The sequence below is a fragment of the Prunus dulcis genome, chromosome 6, assembly GCF_902201215.1.
Source record: "Prunus dulcis chromosome 6, ALMONDv2, whole genome shotgun sequence".
Classification (NCBI taxonomy): domain Eukaryota; kingdom Viridiplantae; phylum Streptophyta; class Magnoliopsida; order Rosales; family Rosaceae; genus Prunus; species Prunus dulcis.
In genome coordinates, this window is record NC_047655.1 from 19,962,867 (window position 1) to 19,987,054 (window position 24,188).

General features: G+C 36.8%; 1 protein-coding gene and 2 pseudogenes across 1 annotated transcript; 1 reads left to right on the forward strand and 2 right to left on the reverse strand.

Moving 5' to 3' along the window:
* Positions 1 to 14,609: 14,609 nt before the first annotated feature.
* Positions 14,610 to 18,217, reverse strand: LOC117630424 (annotated as a pseudogene).
* Positions 18,218 to 19,176: 959 nt separating this feature from the next.
* On the forward strand, positions 19,177 to 21,974 carry LOC117630425 (annotated as a pseudogene).
* A 306-nt stretch (positions 21,975 to 22,280) lies between these two features.
* LOC117633225 (probable mannitol dehydrogenase) lies at positions 22,281 to 24,020 on the reverse strand. The gene is made up of 5 exons (XM_034366947.1): positions 23,920 to 24,020; positions 23,606 to 23,719; positions 22,810 to 23,323; positions 22,579 to 22,732; positions 22,281 to 22,486 (listed from the first exon to the last, which is right to left on the reverse strand). Exons 1-5 carry the CDS (start codon positions 24,018 to 24,020, stop codon positions 22,281 to 22,283), a joined length of 1,089 nt encoding a protein of 362 aa, XP_034222838.1.
* Between the last annotated feature and the right edge of the window lie 168 nt (positions 24,021 to 24,188).

Below are 24,188 nucleotides of genomic sequence, written 5' to 3' on the forward strand. Positions count from 1 at the left end.
ATATATAAATGGGGTTAGGTAAAATTTCATATGATTCAATAAACAGAATAAAAATTCCATCATTGTTAGATCGATCTATATAATTCGATGAAGAATGAGTAAATAGTGGAATTTTTGTCTTGAAATGGGAAATTAAAAAAATTGCTTGTGGGTGGAAATGAGGCAATATCTTCGATACCAGGATTTAATCAGATATGTTTTGAGTTCAACTTGCTAAAACACCCAACCCTAATACTCTGATGAATGATTGGGTTATGATCTTTCACACCTGAAACTGACCAAACATAAATAGAAACAATCCAATAAAGATCCCAGGTGGTTGAGAAGATGGATTTGGAGGCCTATATTCTTTTGCAATATTCTAGGCCCATATATATCAACCCCAACATAGAGATTTGTATTCAAGTAAAGAAGGGTGTAGATGCTTCAATGCGAAATTCTATACACTACTACATTTTACTATTTGCGCAACGATAAAAAATTCGTCACGTAAGAAGCACTTGCGCGATGAAAGCAATCATTCGTAGCACAAACTATCGCAAATAATAATTTTATAGTTCAAAACTTGCGCGACCAAGAAGTTCGCCGCCCAAGAAAACTTAGCGCGACCAAATACTTGATTGTCGAGCAAAGTTAGGAAGAAAAATGAGGGTTTATTTTATTTCGAGCCAAACACTTACGCGACGACAAATATATCCAATCCCAAAACTTACACCTGTCAGAATGAGCAAAATATCTACACAACCAACTGCCAGCACTTCAATAAATGTGCCAAAAGTTTCATTCTCGCTCTAGGGCAATATATCAGAGCAATTTTGATAGTTTACGGATCACTTAATTGTTTTACATACCAACACTTTTGAACCAGAAGGCGCGGAAGGCACGATGGCCCGGTGGTGGATGTCTTGTGCACGCTACAGCCTGGGGGCGCAAAACAGTTGAAAGTGTGAGTGGACCAAAAATAAAGGTTCATAAAATATCTAAGAATATACTAACCCCCATTGTAAAAAAAAAATAGTGAAGTAAATCTAAATACGTATTCTGCATTTAAAGCATACTAAACTCAAGGCATTATATGTAAATCATATTCAAACTCGATAATTCTCGCATAAAAGCAATGAAATCAAATACAGTTGAGTAAAACTGAATATCTAAACTATCTTTGAAACATATTAAAATCAACGCAGTTACATATTTATAGAAATATATGCAATCGCTTTCAAGAGCAATAAAACTTGCATGAAAGCATTGAAATCCAAATTTGCATAAAAGCACTGAAATCAAACCTGCATAAAAGCAATGTACTCAAAACTTGAATTAAAGCACTGCAATCAATCAAAACTACCACTCGGATGTACCCCTGTAATTCCGTCAATTCCCCTGGCAGGTCTCGGCGACACACAGTCTATCCGAGCCGCAAACTGGCAGGATACAGGGGACTATAGTCAGCCTGATCCGCTGGCAGGTCTCGATGACACAAAGTCAACTCGAGCCGCTCTGGCAGGATTCAGGGGACCGTAGTCAGCCTGATCCGCAATCCTGGCAGGTCTCGGGGACACAAAGTCAGCCGAGCCGCAAATCCTGGCAGGTCTCGGGACACCAAGTCAGTCGAGCCGCAAATCCTGGCACTCACGGTCCGAGCGTCCCCGAAACTCGTGAGGCAATGTCAAGTGCACTGACAAACCTGAAAATAGACTGGATGTCCGTAGACATCGGTCTAACTGAGGGTAATCACCATAACTGGGTACATGGTGGTCTTAAAATATGCTATTTTTGGAAAATTTGAGAAATAACTGAGTTTTGTTAAATATAAAGCTGTGCTGCTATTTTATCTGATACAAGTCTCAACTCTGCTTTCTATCACTTTTTAGCATGCTCAACTAAGCAGCATAGGAATAAAGATATTTTACGGCATAAATCATGCTCGGAAAACATTCCATAAAACTTATTCAAGTTCAAATAATGAAATTCATTCATATAAACTTATTTATAAAATCATTTATATAAACTCATTTATATAAAATCATTTATATAACTCATTTATATAAAATCATTTATGGAAGAAAGTCCACTCACTCTTGGTCCGAGCTCGCTAGACCTCCTGAAGGTCTCTCCTGCGGGCCTGCCTGGTCCCGGGTGCCTGGGTAAACCATCATGAATGTTTAATTAATAAAACTGCTCGGTATAACTTTTTAAGTAAAACCCTGCCCCCGACTTCTAGAAGTGCGTGCACTAACTTTAAAGTCATTTTCCTGCCCACTTAGGTATTTCAGATATTTACAATCGTCTGAAAAGACTCGAGACTTCATTAAGCGATAAACTTCCACTTTGGTCGAGACGGAACCCCGTGGGGTCCACGACCTCCAATGACCAATCTGAGAGTTCCTTTAAGTTCCTCACGTTTAAGGAACCATATCCTGCAAGTTTGGTCTGAAACTGACGATCGGATTGACCACGATCGTAAAATCATAAAATTTCCAAACCCTAGTCCCAGGGTTCGCGATTTCGGAGTATCCGGGACTCCGATTCACAATCCGTCGAATCCTACACGATCCTAAAATTATTTGGAACAACATATCCGAAATTGAGCGCAATCCAACGGTTCGGTAATATTGAACCCGAAAATCGCACAATATGGAAAATTCGTTCGGGGCTCAAACGGAATCCAAATTGAGATCCGCAAAATCCTACGCACTCGTGACAACATAAGGGTCGCAACAAGACACAGTGCCACTGCACTACCCTCACCCATGCGCTCCAGCACGCGCCGGCATCGATGGGTGTCTAAAGCGATTTCGGCTCGCCGGAAAAACTTCAAACCAAGGCTCCAAACTCCTACCCTAGGTAAAACACCATATTTGGAGCCACTTTTGTTCTTGGACCTACCCCAAAAAGTGGCCGGAAGTGGCCGAAAACGGAGGCCGAAAATCGGCTGAAACTTCAAGCTCAAAAATCCGATGGCTACGCTACGAATCGATCTAATCCTACCCAACAGGCAGCTAGAACAGCTCGAGAGGTTCAAGATCCATACCTGGGTCGACGGAAATGGTGGCCGGAGGAGGGAGATCGGCGGCCTTGAAGTTTCGGTGAGTTCCCGTTGTTCTTTCGCAGTTTCCGGCCAGCACAGGTCGTCGGCGGGCGGGGGATCGGTCGGCGAAGGGAGAGAACACGATGGCGGTTCGAACGCCACCGGTCCCGTGGCCGGTGGTGCCCTGAGGCGGCGCCAGCGAGCTCTGGAAGGCGGCGGGGCAGTTTTCGCGCGAGAGAAGAGAGAGGGCTGGCTGGTTTTATAGATCCAACTTCGCAATATTTACGGTTATGCCACTGAGACTCTTTTGCCCATAACTCTCTCGTTACAACTCCGATTTGTAGACAAAGAAATTTTGGTGTAATAAATTCCATTGACAAGAAAATAATTAGGGTTCGGTGGATTAAATCGTGGGCCCCGTAATTTGCCCATGTGGCGTGTGACTCATCAAAATCGGGTTAGTTGTCAAAAATGACAAATGGCGACATCCGACGGAGTGCATCAAACGGATCAAGATGAAGACAAAATTAAAGGAAAGAATCTTCTGTGATTGACTTTGATTTAAATCAAATATTAATCAGGTTAATCAATTAAAGATAATCTGGTTAAATTGTCAGATTATGGGAATTGATTTAAATCAAATCAAATCCCACAAATCAAGGAAAGTTATTTAGGTCAAGCATCCGACAAAAGCCTATAAATAGGAGGCCTCAAGACGAAAGAAGGGGTCAGAGAAAAAAAACCTAGCACTCAGAAGAAACAGAAAACTCTCTGCATTCTTCACCCTACCTTGGAAGAGCCACCAAGCACAACAAATACGTGCCGGTTCCTTCACCATAAAAATCCCAAACACCAAACAAGCTTCGTGCTACCCGTTTGATCAAGATCAAGTCTACGACCCTTGTATCAAACACAAATTTTCTTTAAACACTTTGGAGATCGAATCAGAGGATTCAATACAGAGATTGTAACCCTAAATTTCATAAATACAATATTATTTTGTACACGTGTTCTTGTCTCATTTGTCGCAAGAAATTCGTGTTTACAGTGTCTATGAACTCGTTTCACCGTACTCTATGCAATGGCGCAAGCGGAATTGTCAAATTCCTTCCCAATCAAAAGTCACCTTTTTCTTAATAAAATATTACGAGGGCAAAATTGTCTTTCCATAAAATAAAATATTCTTTAATTATGAATTTTTGGTTTGGGATATTACACCTGTCGTCCCGTAAAGTTTGATGTCGGCACGTTCAGGCACGACGAAAATTGGCTTTTGCACGACAACATTTGGTGAGCTGAAAATGATTTTTCGTCACACAAATGTTGGATGTCGACGCGTACTTGCGCAATGAAAATGGTATTTTAGGCGACGAAATGGACCACTTTTGTGACGAAAATGAGTTTTTACGCGACAAAACATTTTTTTTGAGCTACAATATTTTGCGCGACGAAAAGGAATTCTTCATCGCGCAAAATCCTTCTTCGTTAGAATTTTTATTTTGCCATTGCAGAGGCAGACTTCAAAAAAAAAAAAAAAAATACTCTGCCTCTTACGCCACTTCTTCTGCCAAAAAAACTTTACGCACTTCAAAAAAAATCCTTCTTCATATAATCTGGATTCTACCATTGCAGAGACAGACTATATAGTGACTAATGAAAAGCAGAACATGAGTTTACACACTTCACTTCTTACGTCACTTCATCTACCAAAAAAAGTTGCAGCAATGTGCAATTTATATGGAGAGTCGAAACAGTAAAATATAAAATATATATGGTCTTTTTAGGGAATTAGTTGACCTTAATTACATTGTTAGAAACACTACCAATATATAAAGCTAAGTTGACTATTGAGACGTTAGAGAATTAACCCAGTCTTAATCTTTTCTGGAGTTTTTATTATTATTTCGAAATCAATTATCTTTCCTTTCAAGATGCATGCTAGTTATTCCTGGTATGATACTTTCCTTTTAAAAAATTGGAGTCATTAATGTGCTAGAAATCAAGGAGTATCAATAAGAAATCAGGGAGTTTATGACATGCTTTAAAATAAATTAAATACAAAACATGAAGGTAGATCACATATATTGTAATTTAGTTAATAAAAATAGAGGATATATATCTTATCAGTTTAGGTTTTAGTTAGATGGTTAAAATTATGTGAGTTTATGTCTAGGATATAAAAGTTGTAAAGACATCTATATGAAGAACCCAAGATGGCTATTGCAACGGAAAGCCTGAGCACACAAAAATGACAAAAAGCCAAGATAATTTTATTCAAATAAAGAAGGGTACATAAGCTTGAAATTGGAAATGACGATCTAGTGTAGTAGGGGAGGAGCCCCCCTACCTAGCCAACTTAAGGATCTTAGATAATACTTTTAACTTATTAATAATATTATGGAATAGGGTTGAAAGAAAATCAACATAAGCAATGGCAATGATGATGGTCGCCAAATAGTTTGCAGATTCCTCCTTTCTCACAATCTGAAGTGCAAAATGTCCAGCATTTTCCACCGTTTGGGTTGTCATCCGCACCAGGGACACAATTTCCAAGTTCAGGATGATTAGTACAACACTTAGACCCTTCAACAGTTGCAATCTTCCAAACTGAAATTAAGAAAAAAAAAAAGGACAATTAATTAATTCGCCAAAAAGATTACAGTCTTATTATGAAATGAACCAAAAATTGAAAAACTAAAAGCCTCTTGAACAAACTCTGCAATATATAAAATTATATTACAAAATATTTACAGGAAAAACAAGTGTAGACATGAGTTTACGCGCTTGAATAAACTCTAGATTCTTAGTTTAAAAGTAATTAAAATTGATCCAATTTGGATTTTCTATCGACTCATACATTGATATGATCAACGAAAAAGGAAAAAAAACCTTAATAGCTTGCATGCATGGACATCTGTTTGACCATATATATAGGAGATTGTAAATACTTAATTGAAAAGCCTAACTAACAGGAAAAAAAATAAAATATATATGATTGAAGATCATTGAAACAAACCATTGGTGGTTGACAAGAGCATCAAAATGAGGACGAAACAAGGGATTGTAAACTTAGCCATCGTTTTTAATTAGAATTCACTTCACTTGTTCTGCTAAAAAGTTGAGACGATGTGCAATTTATATAGAGTAGAGTTAAAATATATAGTCATAAATATATAATTACGTTCAAAATATATATGGTATTTTTAGGGAATTAATTGACCTTAATTATTTTGTTACAAATGCTACAAATATATAAAGCTGAGTCGACTTCTGAGAAGTAAGCCTAGTCTTCAATCACGTCGGCTGCAAAACTAGTAAAGGAAATGCATACTGTCTTTCTTTTATGGGGTTATTGTTATGGAAAGGAAACGCATACTTTCTTTCTTTTATGGGGTCATTGTTATTTCGGAATCAATTATCTTTCCTTTTCAAGATGCACTAGTTATTCCTGGTATGATACGACCCCTAGGATCATTTTTGTTCTTGTAATTTGCTTTATTTTGTTAATCAAAAAAGTTGTCGTTTCTTCTATAAAAAGAAAAAGAAAATCAAGCATAAATTATATCTTTTCCATACAATACTATCAAATTTTACACATGTTATGCATGTGAGTTCCACATTAAAATCCGTAATCTAATATATGAAACTTTTAGAATTAGATTAATTAGAGAGGAGTAGTTGATTTCTCTCTCTCTCTCTCTCTCTCTCTCTCTCTCTCCAGTTTCTCACTTGCCCAATTCAAGACTTTCCCTATAGTTAGATATGACCCATATAGAGACAGAGAGCTTCAGTTGACGAATCCCTCAAAAAAGTTTATTTGAGTGACATCCATGTAAGTCCCACTAAACCCTCAATAGGAGGGGATTGTATATATACTGCTACAAAAAGGGAAAAAGACGACCACAAACAAATATCGTTGTGTTTAGAAAGACGAGGATAACAGAAAACCGTCGTGGATAAGTAACATAATCACCTAAAAAATAGAGATCCGCTTGGGTATTTTTAAAACATGACGCATCGAACTAAAAAAACGTCATCTTTTTAAAAAGGTTTTCTAAAATAATGACAGCAGGTATGAAGCCACTGACGTAGAAAGTTAAGACGGCGGTTTACCAAAACAGCCGCCATGTTAACTCCTAAATAAACACGACCATCTATTCTTAATTTGCGTCGTATAATTTAAATGGAATCCACGTCGTTATATTACAAAATAGCATCGTCATAAAGTAATGTTGCATGACGGTAAAGATAAATCTATCGACGTCTTATTTGGGAGTGTACTACGACGGTATCTGTAACACTTCTATCGTATATATTAGTGGAGAACCATGACACTAGAAGAGTAGATAACGACTTCTAAATTCATAATATCCACGTCTTTTTTTACTATATCAAGATGTATTAAGTTATTACACGATGACGGTCCATATAAGTTAGTACTAACCACGTCAGTATGTTCAATTGGAGTCGTATAATATTACTTTACCACGTCGTGAAGTGAAAGGTATCGTCGTATTATTTCAATTAATACGTCAGCAAAGTGCTAAAAGGATATGTTCAGAATCGTACTCGTCCTGAAGGTTGCATTGCTGAACGGTATATAGCTGAAGAAATTATAGAGTTTTGCGCCGAGCATTTATCTGATGTTAGTACAGTTGGAGTGCCATCAAGCTAGAAGATGAGAGTTTCAAAGCCAGTATCAGGTTGCACAGTGAGCTTAGTTGATCGAGACTTGTTGAACTAGGCACATCTATATATCTTGGAGAATACGGAGGAAGTCCTACCTTATATCGAGTATGAGTTTTATTTTTTAAGATATATGATTAATTTGCAGGTTCAAAGTGAACTTAATGGGGAAGAAAATAACGGCGTATCAGAAAATTTGAGGTGGCTAGCAGCTGGTCCAAGCATGGCAGTGCCATCATATAGGAGCTATCTTATTAATGGTGTTAAATTTAACACTAAGGCACAAGATGATGTGCAAACTGTCCAAAATAGTGGAGTTTATTTACCTACACATACTATGCAAGTTGCTAGTGCCAAGGATAAAAATCTATTGTCTCCAATATGGGTTTTTATGGTGTCATTCAAGAAATTTGGGACCGTGACTACCAAAAGTTTAGAATTCCAGTCTTAAGGTGTGATTGGATAGATAAAACTTCAGGCCTTGTAGTCGACGAACTTGGATTTACTCTTGTAGATCTGAGTAAAATTAGATATAGGAATGACCAATTTGTTATGGCTTCTCAAGTCAAACAAGTATCTTTTATTGACGACCCAATGCATTGTGGTTGGTCGGTAGTGTTAACAATGCCTAATAGAGAATATAATGATGTTATTGGTGATGATGTGCTAGGTGATATTAGAATTGAGTGTTAGCCATTTACTAGAGGGATACCAAATGTTGACACATTTGATGACCTAATGGGTGAGTTTGGGAGTGAAAATATTAGAGATGAGTGTGAAGATATATGGATTGATTGATTGTTGTAATGTATGACATTAGTTATGCAGTTAATTATATGACATTAATTAATAGCTCTATATATCATTTTAATTCTGATAACATTTTCATTATGCAAGCTTTGGGCAAACAAATTAAAAATACTGGGTTAAAGGTGTACAATACAACAGTTCAGTTAAAAAATCACAAAAACAGACGTCTAAAACATAACCAACGTCGTATTTTTATAAATAACGTGGAATGACACTACAAAAGTCCGTAAAGAAATAAAAACCGCCATTTGAAAAAGAAAACATGTTGGTTAATTAAAATTAAATTACACAGGTTAATAAATATTACCAAAAACGACGGTCATGAAAATAATGCACGTCGTAGATTTAAGAATACCACAACGGAACAGTGCTCCAACTGTTTTCATAAAATGATGACTAGTCATCTGTTTCTTGGATGACTAGTCATCTTTGCTCGCCAGCTTGATAACCAATTTTTTTGTCATATTCCTTTTTCTCTCTCTCTGCTGCCACATGGGATTCTGACCTAGGGAACTTTTGTGTGTAAATACCAAAGAATTCTTCCTTGGGCAGCCGTCACTTTTGGGGGAGAAGTTTTGGAAAGTTTCATAGCAAACTTTTGCTTCTTCTTCCTCAAGAGTAACCTTCATATTTTTCATCTTTGAGTTTTCCAAATTGTTTCTTTTTGAAAACTGCATTTGAAATATGAAAACTTCATCTTGCTAGATCAAACACTCTATCATATTCATCTAGGTCAGATTCAAGATTGATTTCTTCAAGAGTATGGTTTCTTGAAGAAATTGGTCATTTTCTCCATGAATCCAAATTTCATTTTTGTATGAGTTAGAGCTTGCAAGCTAGTGCCATGGGATGAAAGAGCTGGAGAAGGAGCTGCCATTGCCATGAAGAACTGAGCTTCAAGCTTTGCTAAGTTGGAGAAGAAGATTGCACAAAGGAGGTATAGCTCATCTTCCTAAATAGACCTAGGAATTTCTTGAGCTTGCTAGTGTTCTTTGTAAGAATCTTTTTTGCTTAGTGGATTGCTTGGTCGGTTGATGACCCCCAGTTTTTTTCCCAATAGTGGGTTTCTGGGTGAACAATTTCTGGTTTCCATCTCTGTAAATTTTCTGGGTTTGTGTTCTTGATAGTTGACTAGTCATCTGAATCTGTGCGGTTGACTAGTCATCTTTTTCTGCTGTTTGGTGTTTGCTTGATTATATTGTCTTCACACACTTTCACCATAGTTGTTGCTAGCACAGGGGATGCCTAGATTGATGGGTCCTTCTGAGTGCCTAGGTTGTCACTAGTAATTCTCTAGGCCTGCAGGTACATCTTGGTATGCTCTGTGTATGTTATTGTTTGGTATAATTCATATCTAACAGTTGACTAGTCATAAGAGTATTTGGTCAAGGTCTAGAGTGTGTGAAGGTTGTTGCGTTCTTGATTGAATATCTTTTAAATTTACCCCTCGTCACCTAAGTACCAATTTCAGGTGTAGATGTTATGTTGATGTATTTGATTGTATTATTGAAGTTTATCTAATGAAATTTCTGTTTGATAAAAAAAAAATTGTTGGATTTGATCTTATTTCTAAAGGGGATTATTTATATATATACACACATATGTTATAACATCAATTTTTAAATATTTGTTATTTATAGGCATATATAACTCTCTCAATCTTGGTGAAAATTGATCCAACAATTATATAGGCGAGTATCTTTAAGAGAATCTCCAAGGGAGATGTCAAATATCAAACATTAAATTTGAATTTGATGACTTATGTTGTAATTTGACATATAATAAAGTTTTACATTCCATCCGATATCTCAAATTAAAATATTATTTTATTACATTAGAATTGATTAATTTATTACTTTCTAGCCACATTAATTAAAAATAATAATTAAATAATTAAATAACATCACAAAGTCAAACATAAAAAAAATTACAGCAGAATGGAGACATTATTCCACTTTGAATTTAAGGAGATGCTTCATCATGATTATTTATGGTTTTCGCCACATCAATGGCAGTGTTCACATAATCCATTGGAACAACTTCCACATAGGCATTGAGTTACCTCCTAGTGAAGTGAAAGGGGGAGAGAACTCCCGAGGAATCTCTAGCAGCCCATCCATAGGCATTGACAGGTGATTTTGCTTGCTTTAGTCATTGGCCCTATGTTGAGAGATTGATCAAAGACGTGAAAGCTAGCTCCAATTTACCGAAGATTAAAAGTTGTTTTGGATTTGAGGTGAGTATATATTTATAGCAATAATTTCGCGGGATTAGAATGTAGAAGTGTATGCAACAGATGTGTTGCTGTCAGCAATGACGTTTTTTCTACCTACTTTTCAAAACCTTTACCTTCTTATGATGTGTATGAGAGATTCAAACTCCGAAAATGGACTTGAGTGTTGGATTTTTATATTTATTTTATTATAAGATTCAAACCTTTATTATTAGTTTAAATAATAATATGAAGAGTAATAACTGTTCGATTTAAAAGGACAGTCATAATCTTTTATTAAAGATTTTCGTAAAGTCATGTCTCATGTAAATGAGAAATTTTTGTATCCTTATAGTCTTCTCTTACCTTTCTTCTATTAATGGACAATGCGATAAACTCTTGGCATCCCGATTACAGTGCATCTCTTGACATCACATGTCAGATCTTTCTAGTTCGATTTTTGTTTTATATAATGGTTTATATTTTATATCAATAAACATTCACTGCAAACTGTATCATAAACATGTCACGTGACAAAACACTTAGGTTTTGCTCATTAATTTAACTCAAGGTATATCATCACCATCATTCTCAACACTTGATACATGTCCATGTATAATCATTGTTTTATAAATACAAAGTAAAAAGTTAACCATAGTTATGCATATGAACACGTGTCAAGTATTAAGAAATGTGATAATAATACACCTTAGGTTAAAGCGGTGAACAAAAATATTTCAGTTTTGAGTTTAACTTGCTAAAACACCCAACCCTAATACTCTTGGCATCCCGATTATTGTGCCCATTCTAATAACGTACCTCTTAATTCTGAAATTTAGAAATTAGGGAGTATCAATAACAAATCAGGAAGTTAATGACATGCTTTAAAATAAATTAAATACAACATATGACGATAGATCGCATATATTGTAATTTAGTTAATAATAATAGGGCATATGTATCTTACAAGTTTGGGTTTTAGTTAGATGTTTAAAAATATGTGAGTTTATGTCTAGGATATAAAAGTTGCAGGGTATCTATATAGAATGTACACCATAAAAAATATATGAACAAATTCATTTACGGCATGCACTGAATGCACGCCACACCATAAATACTGACCTATAAAGGCGAGCGCTGAATGCATTGTGTAAATGAGAGCTGTAATTACTTAATTTTCTTGTAGTGTATGAGAAGAACCCAAAATGACACATCGTAATTGATGGTTTATTTCAAACACCGAAAAAAAAAATAGAGAAATGAGCGTACGTAAGTGAATCGGGAAGGGACGCTTGAGCACACAAAAATAACCAAAAAGCCAAGATAATTTTATTCAACTAAAGAAGGGTACATATGCTTGAAATAAGAGATGACAATCTAGGCTAGGTAGGGGGGAGATGACGATCCAGGCTAGTGGGGGATGAGCACCCCTATCCAGCCAACTTAAGGATCTTAGATAAAAATGTTAATTAAATAATATTATGGAATAGGGTTGAAAGAAAATCAACATAAGCAATGGCAATGATGATGGTCGCCAAATAGTTTGCAGATGCCTCCTTTCTCACAACCTGAAGTGCAAAATTTCCAGCACTTTCCACCGTTTGGGTTGTCATCCGCACCAGGGACACACTTTCCAAGTTCAGGATGATCAGTACAACACTTGGAACCTTCAACAGTTGCTATCTTCCAAACTGAAAATAAAAAAAATAAAATAAAAACACTATTAATTAATTCTTCAAAAAAATTATAATCTTAGCGCGACATGAATCAAAAATAAAAAAAATAAAATTGTAACATGGACTTGTGCAATATATAAAATTATATTACAAAATATTTACGGAAAAAACAAGTGTAAACATAGGTTTATGCACTTGAATAAACCCTAAATTCTTAGATTAATAGTAATTAAAATTAATCCAATATGAGTTTTCTATCGACTCATACACTGATATGATCAACCAAAAAAGAAAAAGAAATAATAAAAAACCCTAATAGCTTGCATGCATGGACATCTGTTTGACCATATATATAGGAGATTGTAAATACTTAATTGAAAAGCCTAACTAATAGGAAAAGAATAAAATATATATGATTGAAGATCATTGAAACAAACCATCGGTGGTTGACAAGAGCACCAAAATAAGGACGAAACAAGGGATTGTAAACTTGGCCATCGTTTTTTTTCTAGAATTCACTTCACTTGTTCTGCTAAAAAGTTGAGACGATGTGCGATTTATATAGAGAGTCAAAATATATAGTCATAAATATATAATTACGTTCAAAATATATATGGTATTTTTAGGGAATTAATTGACCTTAATTACGTGGTTATAAATGCTACAAATATATATAGCTGAGTTGACTTTTGAGAATTAAGCCTAGTCTTCAATCACGTCGGCTGCAAAACTAGGAAATGAAACGCATACTTTCTTTCTTTTATAGGGTTTTTATTATTATTTCAAAATCAATTATCTTTCCTTTCAAGATGCATGCTAGTTATTCCTGGTAGTATGATACTTCCCCTTAGGATAGGATCATTTTTGTTCTTGTAATTTGCTTCACAATAACGTTTCCGTTTCTTATATAAAAAGTAGAAAAAGAAAATAGTACCAAAATCAAGCAGAAATTATATCTTTTCCAGCTCTTCTTCTAATAGATATGTGGTACCAAAGAGGATGATGCTGCCGTCTAGCTTTTTCAAATCCCAAACAACCAACTATAATTTCAACCATTGAACAAGCTTTTTCAAATCTCAATTTGCAATATTGATAAATAGTTGTTTGGGATTATTGAAAATTGAAATTTTAAGAATTTATGTGTTTCGCATCTAAGTGAGGATTGGATTGGCTCTAGTTTGGTTGTATTTATGTGTTCTGTAATTTTCTTGCTCTGTTGCTTGTTATTTTTGTTCTTCTTCTAGGAATTTTTGCGAGTATTTCAAAATACAAAAAGAAATTTTATTACTTAATTATGTTAAATTTAATTTTCCAAATTGTTTGGTTTGTTTATCTATTTAAAACTGAAATTATTTTATGTATTTATTATATATATGAATTATACAGTTATGAATTTATTATATTATATAAGTGTTAATATCTATTTGATTGGGTTTTAATTTCGTGTTATTGCTGTGGTCTTATAATTGCTTTTAATATCATTTCCATACCGTTGGCCTTTAAATATTTGAGTCCAAAAATTACTTGTGTCAGTTTTGGTTGACCAATTTCTATTTTGCATTTGCTATATTGGTTTTGCCAACTAACTTAAAATTTTTATAGCTATTAATTTCTGAAAAATGGGCAGAATTTTTAATGTTCTTTATTACAATTGGTTTAATGCCTTTGAGAAGCAACCAACTATAAAAAGCCTTATTTTAGAGTATGAGAAAAACGTTGGAGCAACATTGGCACCTTTCTCCAATTTGTTTTCTTTTATCAAGAGAAAGATTTGAGTTGTTTATTCGATTTAAGTACATTGCCAGTGTATGCATATGAGGGTCATAAGTTGTTGTATTCTGGAGGGTAGGCCGCCATACAACCTTGCTACATTGAGGCATTGTCTTTGAGATTAAAATCCATAATTTAATATATGAAAATCCAAGAATTAGATTGATTAGGTGGTTTGGATCATTGAAAAAAATTTCGTAGGGAACCTTATAAAGTGTCCCTCAAAAGAAGGGGACTATATATATATATAGTTCTTTTGTATCGGTGTGTGTTATTGTTGAACTTTTTTTGAGATGTTTTTACTTGTATTGATAACGAAGCTATAATGCAACGTTTTCATAATTAGAAAAATTAGTTGTGGTTATAGCTTGTATTGTGTTTATACCACGTGACTATAATTACCCGATGATGACAGTAAAATGAAAAATTAATACTTAATAATTACCTCTAGTTGCTCCTGATTATGACTGACCAAAAAAGAATCAGCACCAAGCCTTTCCACTGCTTCTTTCTTCTTACTTGGAGAGGAACTTATCACAGTGACCTTCGCTCCAAAAGCTTTGGCAAACTTCACTGCCATGTGACCAACGCCACCAAACTCGGCCACGCCCAAGTGTCTGTCAAGCTTTGAGAGTCCAAAATATTTCAGGGGGCTATATGCGGTGATCCCGGCACACAACAATGGGGCAGTACCAGCTAATGCAAAACCATTTGGGATTAGGATTGCATAGCGCTCTTCGACAACCATGTTATCTGAATACCCACCAAAGGCTCTTGTCCCATCTTCATGATGTCCATTGAAGGTCCATAACATTTTGGGGCAGTAATTTTCTAAGTCTTGTTTACAGTTATCGCATGGGCCACACGAGCCTATTATGCACCCTACTCCGGCTATATCTCCAACTCTAAATTTTGTGACATTATGCCCAATGCTTGTCACTTGACCCACAATCTCATGCCTGCAAAAGTTATCAAACAAAATGTGATAAATTTATTTAATAATACAAAGTCTTTAGTATTGATTGATATATCATTTCAATAAATTTACAATCTTTAGTATTGATTGATATATCATTCCAATAAATTTGCAATGTAATTTTTTTTGGGTTCAAAGAGTAAATAATAATAAAAGGTTGTAGGGGCTTTTTCTTTTCGGCAACTATGGATGGGCCTGGGTTGTTGTAAAGAGCAAATAGATGGATCTGCCCTTGTGTCTGAGTTCAAGGATGAGAGGTGATGCTTGCTCTCTCTGGATGTGTGTTGTCACATCCCGGGATTGGCTCCGTCGTAGCACGATATTGTCCGCTTTGAGCCACCCTCTCTGCACTCACGGTTTTGTTTATGGGAACTCACGAGCAACTTCTCAGTGGGTCACCCATCTTGAAATTACTCTAGCCCCACTCGCTTAACTTCGGAGTTCCCAAGACTCCGAAGCTAGTGAGCTCCTAAAAGGCCTCGTGCTAGATGGAGGTGGGCATTTACATATAAGGTACATCACCCCCTCTCCGTTGGTTGATGTGGGATGTTGCAAACCACCCCCCTTAATTATCACATCTCGAGATCGGCTCTGCTGGAGAACTATATTGTCTGTTTTGGGCCACCCTCTCTACCCTCACGGTTAGTTTTTGGGAACTTATGGGCAACTTCCTAGTGGGTCACCCATCCTGGGATTGCTCTAGCCCCAACTCGCTTAACTTCGGAGTTCCCATGACTCCGAAGCCAATGAGCTCCCAAAAGGCCTCGTGCTAGATGGAGGTGGACATTTACATATAAGGCACATCACCCCATCTCCGTTGGTTGATGTGGGATGTTACAATCCACCCCTCTTAATTGTCACATATTGAGATTAACTTTGCTGGAGAATGATATTGTCCGTTTTGGGCCACCCTCTCTATCCTCGCGGTTTTGTTTCTGGGAACTCACGGGCAACTTCCTAGTGGGTTACCCATCCTGGGATTGCTCTAGCCCCAACTCGCTTAACTTCGGAGTTCTCATGACTCCGAAGCCAGTGAGCTCCCAAAAGGCCTCGTGCTAGATGGAGGTGGGCATTTACATATAAGGCACATCACCCCCTCTCCGTTGGTTGATGTGGGATTTTACAATCCACCCCCGTTAATTGTCACATCTTGAGATCGGCTCTGCCAGAGCACGATATTGTACGTTTTAGGTCACCCTCTCTGCCCTCAGGGTTTTGTTTCTGGGAACTCACGGGCAACTTCCCAGTGGGTCACCTATCCTGGGATTGCTCTAGCCCCAACTCACTTAACTTCAGAGTTCCCATGACTCCGAAGTCAGTGAGCTCCCAAAAGGCCTCGTGCTAGATGGAGGTGAACATGAACATATAAGGCACATTACCCCCTATCCGTTGGTCGATTTGAGATGTTACATGTGTGATGATAGGTAGGAGATGCCCTTTTTTATAGGGGTTGGAAGCTCCTTCATCCCAAGAAACCCTAGCTGGTTCCTCCACAATCTGCCAAGTCTTCTCTTCCTTTTCTCTTCTCCTCCTTCGATTCATCCTCATTTTTGTGAAATCCTTCTCAGTCCAAACACATAGAGACAAGATTTTTGGGAGCTCTAGAGCCTTCCTGCAGCTGTTCCAGTGGCTATCTCTTATCTTTGGCTACTACCTCACCTTCTTTCCTCCCATATTTCATGGCAAGAGCTAGTGGGAGAAATAAAATGGGTAAGGGCGTTCGTCTAAATGGTGCTTTTTCTCCTAACAACCTGCGCGCGCTAATATCCTTTGGTTTTTTTGAATGATCTACCTTGAGGTTTGCTTTGGCCACGTGTTGGAGTCTCCTAGCAGTCTACATACATGGGCAACCCTTGGACTTTGTCGTGGTTTTGGTCTCCAGCCACGTGCTGGAGACTTTCAGATATTTTCTTGGTCATTTGGGCCTTCCTAGGGTGATGGGTTAGTCTACTAAGGGAATGTGCCAACTTCTTAAAGTGATGGACAATTTTTATTAAGGTGATGAACCAATTTTCTAAAGTAATGGACTACCTTTTTGTGTCTTTTATGCTTACCCACATATTTGGGCTCAAGAAATGAGCTCGAGTTTTGGGGCTCCCAAGCAGTCCAAAACTTCCATTTCTTGGCTCATCAATGGGCCTCATGAATACTCATTACCATCCATACCACAACCCACTTAGCAAGCCCCGAGCATTTGCGTGGCTAGGGTCCGCTTAAGTTTGTAGCGTGGCTAAGTGTAAAATAAAGGGTTTTTTGCTTCGCATGACATGTTGATTGGTGTGCTCATGCTCGAATTTCATCGTATTGTAAATGGCTATGGTCAAGTCAAAACGGCGCTTGTCGGGATAATTAGCATGGGTTCATAAAGCCAGTGCATTTTATAGGCTTGCTACAACTCTTAGCGTGACAAGTTACATATTTGCTTGGTGTGGCACGTCGATCGTGACTCGTGCCAGAGTGTATGACGAAACTTTCGCGAGCCCAAATCAGATTTCTTCTCAGTAAGGTATCGCATTAGGCCGGGAATATATTTAGGTCTAGCCTTGGATTTTTTGGGCCTCAACAAAGGTAAATTGCCATAGAAAAAGGTAAGTAGCATAACTTATACTTTAGGGACATTGCAAGTCAAAAGTTCTTATCTCGATAGTTAATAAATTTCACCAACCTTGTCTATAATTTTTACCCGGGGACAGTAAGATAGAGGGTCAGCCATACTCTATTCTTGACTAGATGAGTGTCTCCATGGAAAAATGCAAGAGTAGAGTATCTTTATGGTGATATCATTATCGCCGTTAGCCCTGTACACAAAATCATGCAACGATCCTCATATATTAGAAATTACAAGTCATGCACAATACATAGTTTAAAAGATTTTGAGCCTCTCCATTTATTAGCAATTGGTTTTATCTTATGCAGTCGAATGTCAAAAAAAAAAACGAAGAGGTTGAATTTATTACCTCCTACTGAAGTTAAAGGGGGGAGAGAACTCCTGAGGAATCTCTAGCAGCCCATCCGTAGGCATTGACAGGTTGTTTTGCTTCAGCTGCTGCTTTAGACATTGTCCCTAGCTCCAATTTTCCGAAGATATCAAGTTGTTTTTTTTTATTTGAGATGATGACATGCATATATTTACAGTATGAAAGATCGATACGTCTTCAATGAAATCATATTATTTTTTGAGCTAAGAACTAGTACAAAGATTAGGTCAAAATGGACTCTTTTACCAAACCGTCGGCAATAATTGGCCAAATTCTGATACAAATTTTTCAGTTTTTTTTTTTGTTTGTTAAAATAATAATAACAAGTGCAATATGTTAAAATCAAGGTGAGATGGTTTATAGTTAGCTTGTAAGTTTCAGTAAACGTGGGTTAGGCCAATTGACGAATGCAGTAAAACCTATTCCTTTGCACTCAACTTTATTTCAGAATAGTCTAGCGCTTGTATTTAAAATAAAATAAAAACCACTTAAGTTTAATGCAAATTGCTACTAGGTCCAGATGCTTCTACAATTTGGTTTGTTTCATTTGTCAAAAGCAGCCCATATGGAAGATGCCAGTCCAAGACGCTGCGTTTTGCGTGCTGTTTTATTTTGTCGCAAAGTGCCACGGAACAGAAGAGAGGTTGGGTGAGCCTCCTAATTTAAAGCTGCTACTACCACAATTAACTAATTTTCCGTTTGGTTCCACAGAAAGAAACTAAAGCAAAATTTAGAAAACCAATTATAATAAACCAAAACTATGGGTTTGAAGCCTGTTTATGATTCACTTATGTATATTCTTAATGCTTCTTTCATTGTTTATTCATATATGTATCTATGCATTTGTATTTCAGTTGTTATTATGACTTACTCTTGCTAGTTCTGTGTGAAAATTGTCGTGTGGTTACAATGCACACCAACTGTTCGATGAAAAGAACTTCTATAACAACACTAGGATACATGCATGCATGATATAATTGAATGGAAGTACGGTATATTGGAAAATAGAATTCCTTTTTATAAAAAAAAAACCCTTTTGAAAGTAATCAAATCCTAATCCCTGGATACGATAAATGCTCTGAGTTATCAAGGGTAAAAGCAGCAGCATTCTTGTTGAAAATGGACTCTGCGTCTGTGTGGTTGTAAGTCCTTGTCTGTAGGATTAACATGAAACATTTTGTTCCTTTAGATATTGGTTAAAGTTAATTATTACATTTCATAATCTTCATTCCCCTGTTATTTAGGTGCTCTGATTGAGATTGGTAGAGGGTGTTTTCTGCAGCCATGTCTGCGACCAAGATTCGGACAAGTTGCTTCTCTCCCAACTTTGTAGCTGCAAACTCACCTCAAATCCCTGGACTCAAGCGTGGTCCTAATGGCATAGGCAGATTGAAAAGAAATGTAGAGCAGAGAGAAAAGAAGTAAAGCAGAGAGAGCAGAGAGAATTTCAGAGATAGAGAAGAGACTTGTTGTATTTCTCATTAAGTTCAATTGAGCACAACTACAGACTTTATATCAGCTGAGTTAAAGCCTTGTTCACGTGTTTTCTAACCTCTCTAACATCTCTAACCTTCTCTTATCAATACTAACAGTTTTCCTAAACTGCCTAACAGGTCTAACAATATCTCAACGGCTTTATTCTTCAATCTTCTTACACGTGGCAGCACTAGGACAATTGATATCTTTACACATTTCATCTGGGATACTCTGGGATACTGGAACTTGATAATAATCTTCTATCACTAATAGTTTATCGGCAATAGTTAAACCAAGCTGAGGTGATTAAATTGGATTTTGTTTTTTTAAAATTATTGTACCTTTTTATTTATTTATTTATTTTTATTTGTAGAAGTTTTATAAGGTTGTCTTTGGTTTGTAGAGATTTTAGGTGGTGGGCTTTCCCTAGGAAGCCTAGTCACGGTGATGGAAGATGCAGAAGTATCTCATCATATGCTTTTGATTAGAAATTTTATGTCTCAAGGACTCGTTCACAACCAACCCCTTCTCTGTGCAAGCCCATCCAAGGACCCAAGACAGTTTCTCGGTACTTTGCCTTGTCCAGCTTTACCCAAAGATGATAAGTCTAGTCATCGAGATCCTGATCAGGTTGTTCTCTTCTTCCATTCTTCTCTCCATGTATTTGTTCAATAATTCTGTTTGTAGGGTGAACATTAGGAAATTTATAATTTCTTTTATTAATTTTCAGGAGAAAGGGTTGAGAATAGCTTGGCAATATAAGAAGTATTTTTGGGAAAATCAGCAGAGTTTTGATAGTCAAGGTGGCAAGTTTGTCCTTATTTTATTTAGTATGAGATATGCCTCCTTCGCTCATAACTAGTTTAGATTTCAAGAGCGGTTTGTTATGTTGTCGTTGTCCAAATAGAAAACATGAGTTCTGCAACGAATTTGATTTTGGGAAGCCCTTGGAGAGGTAATTTCTAAGCAGGACGTGTATTGATTGGTTTAGCATTCAAGAGTCTCCAAATCTTGTTGCCCTTCATGACCATTGCGCCACATTTTAATCTCAATTTCCAAGGTATGCTACTGTTGTCTTATGTTTTCCTGCCTAGAGATATACTTATAGGATGTGACATATCTGGTTAGTAAAATTATATGCATGCCAATTGGTTTTTCACAATGTCAAACTAGCTTTGTTCATTGTGGAGACGAATTTTCAGTGACTCTATGTCATGTTTATGCGTGTGTGCGTGTATTTTATGGTGGGACCAGTACAGATTTCATGAAATTTTGCAGCTTGTGCGAGGAAATGAAACAATTACATTTAACCTTTTATTTCTAAGAACTGTTTATAACCTCTTTGATCTTAAAAAATCAAATGAGATTGCCGCCGGATGTTGTAATTCTTTTTTGTTTTTTTAATGGTTCTTGTATATTTTAAGAAAATCTGAATTTGAGTCCTCAAGAGTTGTCATTAAGACTCCACTACTTGGCGTGTAATGAAACTAATAATCCATAAGGTATTTTTGGTGGCCACGGTCATATGGTTTGTTTTCAATTTTTTCTTCCTTTTCGTCTCTTTTTCTCTTTTAAAGTTTGATCATACATTATCTCCTTCTTTTGGCTGAAAATACAGAACTGATGACAGCATTTCTTCTGTTGCAACATGGTTAGTGGAAATTGTTATTTGGTCTTCAACTTTGTATTTGATTTAGCCTCTAAGTCACAACTGCTTCTTGTTTCCTTTGCTTCAGTTTTGTTGTTAGGGCTCTGAATGACTTCTCATTTCATTGCTTCTGGTCAAAGCAATTCCAGGTTAATATCAGCTTTAACATTTGTTTTTGTGCTATCGAATATTTTGACAATAATAATCTGTAAAGAAACATTCATTCAGACGAGGACAAGGAATTGGAAAAGCTCCTTAACGGTAACATGGTTGGCCTTCTCAATGTGCACAAAGTTGCACGTATTAATACACAGGTAATGTAAAACTGTACTTCACCCATATGAATCAAATTTTCCGTCTCTCTTTTTTCGTTGGATGAAGTTAGCATGTGAACTTGCCATGAATGTGTAAACATGCACCTGCATGACCCACCTTTTCACTCAGTCATCCTTAGAACACCTTTGGTACTATAGCTTTTTCTGCTAACATTTCCATTACTATGAACTTTTGGTTGATTGTTATTCATAATTTCTAATGCGTCATCAGGTTCATGTGATTCTTGAGTCAACAACCTTCTCAATAAATTTGAAAAAGCGGAGGTTTATGGTTTTAGAATGTCTAAACCAAGTCCCTATCGATGGTTCAAGTGGAAATTCGTATGGCACTTCTAGTAGTTGTTCTGTGTCCTCTAAAACTGGGACGCTTGATTTTTAGCTCTCAACTTATGACATTCATTTTAGAAATGTCATCGATAAGAAATTAGATTGTTAAAGTTAAATCTAGGAATCATCCATCAGCCATGATTGCATATAACTCTCTGTGTGTTTCTACAAGATGTTTGATGAAGCAGTAGGAACAATTAGAATATAGGAAGTTTTTATTTCCCAAATAAAATTACGAAAACAAGGTGTTTGCTTTTCTCTAATTTAATACACCGCCGTTATGCATTATTTACATCTCTCTCTCTCTCTCTCTCTCTCTCTCTCTCTCTCTCTCTCTCTCTCTCACTCTCTCTCAAAATTAAGATGTAGACTTTAGTGTGTTTCCAATATCGATTACAAATCGATATTTGACATCGGATTTGGCAAGACGTTCCATGGCAGTGTTCAAATAATCAACCGGGATAACCTCAATGTCAGCTGTAATGTTGTGCTTGACTGCAAAATCAACCATCTCTTGTGTTTCCTTCATACCTCCAATCCGACTCCCAGCTACCATCTTCCTGCCTGTAATTGCACCATGTGCAAAGGGTAAGACAAAAAATATCAACAAGTAAAAGGCAGTCAACTTGTCATTCGGAGTCAAGATAGATGCTTACCCATGAGCAAAGAAAAAGCTGGAATCTGAATATTTTTCTCTGGTGCAGTAACCATCACAAGCTTTCCATTGGACTTTAACAAACCAATTAAAGGCAAAAGAGGATGGGCGGCAAAAACCGTATCAATGATACCATCCATTGTTCCCATGGCAGCCTACAAATTACCAAACAACTAAATCAATCTGCTGAAATCAAGTCATCATCACCATGGCAACTTGTTCAAACAATCACCTGCATCTGATCTTGATCATGGATAACTATAAACGAATCGGCATGAAGATGTTCAATTGCTTCCTTCTCCTTATTAGGGGAGGTGCTGATCACTGTAACCTTCACCCCCATGGCCTTGGCAAACTTCACCCCCAAGTGCCCTACTCCACCTAGGCCAACCACACCCACATGCATTCCGGGTTTGTCTAGTTCAAAATATCTCAAGGGGCTATAAGTTGTAATCCCGGCACAGAAGAGAGGAGCAGCACCGTCAAGGGGAAGGTTGTCCGGAATACGAACTATGAAGTGCTCATCGACCACCATGAAGTCGGAGTAGCCTCCATATGTTGTGGTTCTGTCGTGGTACTTTTCACCATAGGTGAGTATCAGTTCGGGGCAGTAATTCTCGAAATTATTGGCACAACTATCACAAGATTGGCAAGATCCCACCATGCATCCAACACCTACCTTGTCTCCAACTTTGAATTTTTCTACTTTGCTTCCTAGCTCTGTCACTACACCAACAACCTCATACCTGAATTCAATCAATCAGTTACACATTTGGTTAGTTAAATGGACATCACAATGAATTCCACATACTAAGTTCAATAACATAAAAATAATGGTAAAAAATGTTGTGCTGTTGACATTCAAACCATTAATTAGATGGATATTAACATGAGATGAAACTAATTAACTCTTAATCTAATGATATTTCTTCTTTCAGTGTCAGAAGAGGTTGGACCTCACTCCCACGTCGTTTATCGAGATTCCCAAAAAATAAAATTTGTATATTTGTGAGACTTTGTATACGTACCCAGGAACAATAGGATAGCTAGTGGTCCCCCATTCATTTTTGACCTTGTGAAGGTCCGAATGGCATATCCCACAGTACAAAACTCTTAAAGCCACGTCTTTCTCTCCCGTTTTCCTGCAACCAAATCCCTTCAAAAACTCATTTCATTGGAAGGAAAGATTGTACCAAACTCTAAATAAAGCATGGAGCTTATACGTGTTCAATATAATATTTTGTTTTAATTTTTGAAGAAACCAAAGAAAGACTGGTATTCCTAGAGTGAAAAGAAAGCGGCAAATAAATAACAGGCGAGAAGATATAGAATATATAACAACCTTCTTGAGATTTTGAAGGGAGAGAGAACGCCAGAAGAATCTGTGGCAGCCCATGCAAAGGCCTTATTTGGGTGTTCTTGCTCTGGAGATACCATTTCCATTATCTCCCTCTTACAATATAATATAGATGAGAGTCTGAGGTGGGTAGAGAAGAGATTGTGAAAGTAGCAATTGCGATGTTGTTCATATATATATATATATATATATATATATAAATCAGGGTAAAACTCTGATTGTTCTTTTCTCCGCCGAAAGTTGCCTCAGTTAAA

What these genes read in the sequence shown, in the direction of transcription:
- LOC117633225 (XM_034366947.1), bottom strand. Translation starts at nt 24,020, where the DNA reads ATGGAAATGGTATCTCCAGAGCAAGAACACCCAAATAAGGCCTTTGCA. An exon ending in CCCTTCAAAATCTCAAGAAG is followed by an intron (nt 23,720 to 23,919) that starts GTTGTTATATAT and finishes ATTTGGTTGCAG; the next exon opens with GAAAACGGGAGAGAAAGACG. An exon ending in AGCTATCCTATTGTTCCTGG is followed by an intron (nt 23,324 to 23,605) that starts GTACGTATACAA and finishes GATTGAATTCAG; the next exon opens with GTATGAGGTTGTTGGTGTAG.